The 7,028-nt window shown below is 35.3% G+C and overlaps 1 protein-coding gene across 1 annotated transcript; it reads right to left on the bottom strand.

Annotated features, from left to right (window-relative positions):
* Positions 1-285: 285 nt before the first annotated feature.
* On the bottom strand, positions 286-5,917 carry LOC130676391 (uncharacterized). Its single transcript, XM_057482543.1, has 6 exons — positions 5,767-5,917; positions 4,600-5,413; positions 4,231-4,405; positions 2,362-2,822; positions 1,410-2,310; positions 286-1,293 (listed from the first exon to the last, which is right to left on the bottom strand). Exons 1-6 carry the CDS (start codon positions 5,915-5,917, stop codon positions 286-288), a joined length of 3,510 nt encoding a protein of 1,169 aa, XP_057338526.1.
* Positions 5,918-7,028: the final 1,111 nt, after the last annotated feature.

The following is a 7,028-nucleotide window of genomic DNA, read 5'->3' on the forward strand; positions in this document are numbered from 1 at the left end:
TTGAATGTTGGACGAGAGATTTTTTTTTTTTTTTTTTTGGGTCGGGTAGTGATCTATTCGAACGAGATACTCGCATAATTACGATGGAGCTTCGCCCGCCTTCGGCGGGCTCGCTCCATCGTTCAATTATGCTTCGTATCACGTTCTCATGATCACTATAGATAAATAAGTAGATGTTTAGAGTTCAAACTAATTCTGTATATTTTTTAAATGGGAAATACAATTGGTTATCTTCATTAACTTTTTTCTTTAATTGTCAAAAAACATGTTTGTATTATTGTCAGTTTACTTTCTGTTTAAAATTGAGTCTGTAAACGTCTTTTTATCATTAATAATGGGACGGTTATAAAACCGATCAAATGTTCTTGATCGCTCGGACCATCCAGCTAGACTCTTGATGACATTGATGTCAACACCTTTTTTCAACGCAGCTGATGTCGATGCATGACGAACACTATGAGGCCCGAATTCTGCTCCGATTCCACTTTTATTCAAAAAGGCGCGAATCCATCTACTGATGGTATCTTTTGAAGCAGCTCCAAAAGGGCTCCTTGTAGTCAACAAGAGATTTTCAGTTTTATCTCTTTTTTCTTTTGTTACGCGAAGATACCGCTCCAATACTGAAGCCGCGCAGAGTTTTGGGTTCTCCTCAAATTTTGGGATGATGAGCAACGGCTGATAACCTCCTGGTTTTGTTGTCTTTATTCTATCTGGAATTTTTATTTCATATCCGCTATCTGTTTTCATAATATTATTAACTTTTATTAGCGCCAAAGTTTGCTTCCTATGAGCTGTCACGATAGCTAATAGCATGACCAGCTTTTCTGTCAGCTCCAGCATGCTAAGATTCTCTAGAGGGTATAATTTCTCCAAATTATCCAATACAGGGTCCAAGCTGAAAATTTTTTCATACTTCGGCTTACTTGGTCTTTGGTTGAAGACGCCTTTCATTAATCTTGAAATTGTAGGGTCTTTTCCTATCTTATCCCCAGCTATTAATGAGAGTGCTGACCTAGCCGTATTCAGTGAACCATATGATGCACCCTCTTGATACTTTTGTGTTAACCAGTTAATGACTTGATTAGTTTGCGGTTTGAACATATCTATTTTTCGCTCCGAAGAAAATTTTTTCCATTCTTGTAAAGGTTTGTTGTATTGCTTCATTGTCGAGTCTGTGATCGAACCTACTAACAGCTCAACCGCTTTCTCGTTAAAATCTTGTTTTAAAAACGTTTGCCAGACAATATCGCGGCCATTAGCCGCATTTTTGCTGACAGTGGGTGTACTTGTGTCCTGCAAAGAGATAATAGAGTATGTTTATTAGGTTTAAAATATATAGGTGAAGATTTAAGCATAGATTGCCAAAGCGGAAACCAAGGTTGTGATTTCCAGTCAGGGACGATTAAGACACCTTGTGCTTGATCTGCTTCAATTTTCTTTAATGTTCTTAAAATTAAAGAAAATGGTGGGAATGCATAGAATTTCAGGTCCGCCCAGACCATGGTAAAAGCGTCAACACAATATGCGTCTGGGTCGCGATGCCATGAACAGAATTTTTCACACTTTCTGTTCGTTCTTGAGGCAAAGAGGTCTATCTCTGGAGTGCCAAACTTTTTAACAATCCTCTGAAATGCCCAGTCCGCTAGCTCCCATTCAGTATCCGGATTAACAATCCGGGACCCATAATCCGCTTCTATGTTTTCTTTTGAAGCAATATAAGAAGCGGTGATCCACAAATTACGCTGCTCGCACCATTGCCAGATTTTCCTTGCAATTGCGTTTAAATTTGGATATTGTATACCACCCATCCTGTTTATATAAGATATTGCTGTGGTATTATCAATCCGTAGAAGAATCTCACAATCCCGTTTATCTTCGGCGAAACACTGTAGCCCAAAATATGCCGCTATTAACTCTAGATGGTTAATACTATAATTTAGCTCTTCTCCATACCAGGCTCCATTGGTAAGTTCATTATTACACGCGGCTCCCCAACCGGTGAGAGAAGCATCTGTAAATATTTCCAATTTATAGTGTTGCTGTCGGATTGGATTGACACTAATCAAAATATTATTTTGCCACCAATTAAGATCCGTTGTCAAGCACGCCGATAGCTTCATTTTCGCGTCGTAATTTCCGGAACTTTTAAGTAGTGCTAAATACTTTTGTCTCTCCAGGCTTTTGGAATATGCCCAGCCATATTGTACTGCTGGACATGCTGCCGTAATATTCCCCACAAATTGAGCGAACTCACGAATGGAACAAGTTTTTAAATTTTTAAATTTTGTAATCAGCGTGTAAATTAGTTGCCTCTTATTTGGTGGTAATTCAACAGTCATTTTTTCCGAGTCCAATATAAACCCTAAAAATTGACATCTCGTATCAGGCAGTAGTGTACTTTTATCTTTATTAACAACAAAACCTACAGATTCTAAGCACTGTTTGGTTTGATTTAAATTATTTAAACATTCCTCAATATCCCTTCCAAAGCACAACCAGTCATCCAAGTATACTACTGATAGGAATCCAAGACTTCTTAAGAAGTTAGCTATTGGTTTGGAAATTTTCGTGAACAACCAAGGCCCTATGTTCAATCCAAATGGTACGCATGTCCACTCAAACAACAGTTGTTTCCACATAAACCGAAGGTATTTCCGGTATTTATTGGCGATTGGAATTAGGAAATAGGCGTCTTTGAGGTCTATGGTTCCCATAAAACAACCTTTCGACATCAGCTTGATAGCTGTTCGGAGATCTTCCATCTTAAAGTGGAAGGTTAGGATATATTTGTTTAGATCTTTTAAATTTAATACAAACCTATACCCAGTAAACACATTGACGTAAATTTGACGTCAGAGTGACGTTACGCTAAGTCATCATTTACGTAAGATATAAGTCACGAATGAGTCAGGTGTGACTCATTATTTCCCACTTTTTTACGTAAGATTATGATGTAAAACTAATGACGTATACATGACGTAAATGTGATGTCTGTGTGACATTTTATGACGTCAATATGACATATGGGTGATGTCAAAATTATCAATTCGGAAAAAATATTTTTGAAAAAAAAAAAAAAAAAAAAAAATGAAATACCGAATTTTTGATTTGATTATTACCGCGTGAACGCATTGTGAATTCTGAAACAAGATTAAATAACGTTAAATGATGAAAAAATCCTGGGCATCTGCTGGGTTCGAACACGGCTCCTCTTGGCTGGTAGTCCTGAACGTTACTCACTGGTCCACATCACGAGAGTTCAAATCTCGTGCTTAATTGATGTATTTAGAGTGAAATGCCGGAAAAGACAGAGTTCATAAGTTTTCGTGATGGATTTTTACTAAATTTAAAAAAACTCCATGAACTTATATGAAATGTTATAGAAACAATATTTGTGGGCCTCGATGATAATTGTATAAAATTTCATTAAGTTTCATCAAATTTTTTAATTTTTTGTTGTGATGTGAAATTTAAAAAATCTTATATAAAATTTTGCGAGACATTAAATAATTCCACAAAATCGTATGAAATTTAATCGATTGAAAAATTGTGATACTTAAACTTTAGAATCATAATATCAAAAGAGTTCAAACTGTCGTTACATTTTCTTTGTCATCCTAAATGATATTTTCGATATATATCATTTAAAAAAATAAAGTTAATTTTTTTATGCTCACGCTAATTTTTTAATCTAAAACGTCTGAATGATCTATTATCGAGTTTATCGATTACTTTGACCCCAAAAATGTTCGACGTTTAGTTGTTATTTTTACACATTTACACATATTTGAAAATTCATTCTATGATTGTTTGATTTCAATAAATAGATGATAAAAAACTATGACTCGGAAATTACATCAGCATTGCGTAAAATACTGACTTGTCACTGATGTAAAGATATGATTTAGGAGTGACATCCATATTACGTATAACCGTGACTTTGCTACTGACATAAATGTATGATTTTAAAATTACGTCATTATGATATACGGATAATGACTTTATTACTACATAACAATGTGATGTAGATTCTATGTCAAACGTACGTAATACATAAGTCATAACTGTGACATAGTACAAGAGTCATGCTTACATCAATATGATGTCACAAGCTTTACATCATATCAAAGTCATGTAGAACGTCAGATTGACATCAAATTTACATCAGATGTCGTGACATTGCTATGACCTACGTATGACGTCAAAATAAGGTCATGTGTTCACTGGGTAGTCACCATTCGGTTTTGGTACTAAAAAATAAGTAGATAAAAATTGTCCATTACATGGGACACATACTCGAATGGCGCCTAATTCTAATAGTTTGTTGACTGCCGCTTGGAGGTAAGGCTCATCATTTGCATTTAGGGAACAGTTTTGTACTGGTCTCGTTTGATGAGGCAGGCAACTGAATTGTAATTCGTATCCTGAGATACTATTTAGAATGAACTTGTCTAACGTGATTTTTCGCCAAGCTGGTACAAAGTGTCTTAATCGCCCTGCAATCTTACCCACCTGATCTATTTCGATGATTTGCTGCTCGTCTGCTGATCTGGTTGCCGGTTCCGGAGCTGTGTTGTCCCTGACCGATTCTTCTCGTACGTTCGGCTCTGGTAGAACGACTTCGGGGGTACTCGACGCTGGTAGCCCGTCTGTGTCTGATTGCCAGCCTTCACAAACGGGCTTTTCCAGTTTAAAGTCGAGTGAGGTTTGGCATTGGTCTTTTTCTCGGGTGCCTGAGGTTTCAAAGACAACCCGACCTTTTCTACTGACTTTGCAGTTTTTACTCTCTCTGATAATCCTGAACCAAATAGATACTCATCTGTTTCGGATTTTTCTAAAACAGATTTGGCTTTTTTGTCTAACCCAGGGTAGATAAAAGCTTTTCGTGCTTTAGACAAAATTTTAAATTGCTCACACATTAGCTTCCCTGAATCGACTAACGCCGTTAATAATTCTTTCTTATCAATTTTTTGTTTTTCATCGTTAAGTATCATACTTATTGCTTTACCAAGTGATGATAAACTCGCCCCACAAAGGTCTTGTTCATCCGCTTGGTATTTGTCCCGTCGTCTTACAGTTTCATTAACCGTAGCTTCTACTTCTGGGTTTAACTTCGGCGTCAAGATTGGGCAGTTTCCCTTGCGAGGATATATTTTTAAAAGATTCACTTTATTATCCTTCTCTAGTCCTTCTATGAGAACTTTTTTCCAAACCTCAGCCAGTTTTGGGTGAAATAAAAATTCACCCTCATCAGTTGATGATTTACCATCCCCCAGAATTTCCAATATTTCGTCGTCAAGATCGGCAAAGTCCTTGTCCTTCGTCGTCTCTGTCTTTTCCAGATCATTTGATGCACTATTTTCTTTGTTATCAATAACAGGATCGATGATGCCTGTATCTTCGGCATCCAGATCTGGAGAAGCAAAAAAGATCTAGGTTATAAGCTACCAATATCTGGCGCAAAATTGAACTATGTAGATGAATTTACACAAGTATGTTTAGAAAAATATATTGATATATAAATCTTAATATTGTGTATAAGTGTACACATATACCTGTGTCTTTATAATTCATCTACTATAGTCAACATGTATACATATATATATGTGTATATATATATGTATATACACATTATGTACATATATTTACAACCTAGTCAGACTGTACGGATACGTCTCACCTCTCGTGTGAGCTCACCGCCAAAGTTGTCATTTTGACTATCTTGCTCACGCAAGAGTTAATTTATTTATTAGGCATTTTCCTTACCTTCAATACTAGATGCATCACCCATTCCTGATCCTTCATCAGCTGGTAATTCCTGTTGACATTTATCCAGTTTTGCTTGGTATCGTTTTAATTTCCTCCGTATTTCATCTATCGAAAGTGAATGGCTCCTCTTTTTTGAATTTTTACCCATTATATAATTATTTTTGTTTATTTTTTAAAAGAATTTTCTCTCGTGAATGTTAAAAGCGTGGTTTCTCCTAACGCACAAAAAACGTTATGAGTGTCATGGCGGACAGAAAGGGATAACAGGGGAAGTTTTTATTAAGCTAAAATGTGTGGTGACTCCTAGCGGACTTAGACGGTACTACTTATTTATCTATAGTGATCATGAGAACGAGATACGAAGCATAATAAGTATTTTATACTACATTGAGTAGTTGTGGAAACTACAAAGTTTTACCACATTACAGTAGTAAGCAGAACTCCTATAGTAGTAAAATATCACGCACACTGTGGCTTACGTTACTACAGTTGTCATTGCGGCGACCACAAAGTGTAGTAAAATTTTTACTAGTTTGGTGTGGTAAATTCTACTCCAGCATTTTTTCCCGTGTTCGCGAAATATTATATTATTCGCAAATTTTCGAGTATTTTTAATTCAGAGTTTGTTATGTTCGATATTCAAATATGAACTTAACAATTAATATACATTTTATTTAAACCATTAAATATAATTACACACACAAAAAAAAAAATTCTCGACTGAAGGTAAATATTCTTGATTCAAGAAAATTTTTTTGGAGACCTAAATTTTCTCAGATAAAGTAGAAATCTTCTCCAACTAAGACGAATTCTCTTGGCTCAAGAAAATCTTGACTTGGTTCCCGAAAACGTTTGTCTTCAAAAATATTTTCTTGACTCAAGATATCTGTTTTTTCTGTGCACGAATAGAAAAATTAGTATGAGAATTTGCTACAAATTTTTATTCAAACAGAAATTAATAATTATAAAAACCAAAATGAATTGAAAAGATCTCTTGCCAATATTAGTATCTAGATTTTTTATGTTACTGACAGAGATGAACATACGTTGAAATTGAGCAATTGTTTCCTCCAGGTAGTTGATTTTGAATCAAAAAGTATATTATTCGTAAGTAGAATATTTTAATACACGATGTAATGGAATTCAAATCGGAAACAATAGAAAATCTAGTGATATTTCAATGATTCGCGAATTGTTCGAATTATTCGAAAATTTCCGAATTATTCGTCGAATTTCGAATAATTCGATTCAATTCGAAC

This window comes from Microplitis mediator, chromosome 10, assembly GCF_029852145.1.
Source record: "Microplitis mediator isolate UGA2020A chromosome 10, iyMicMedi2.1, whole genome shotgun sequence".
Lineage (NCBI taxonomy): Eukaryota > Metazoa > Arthropoda > Insecta > Hymenoptera > Braconidae > Microplitis > Microplitis mediator.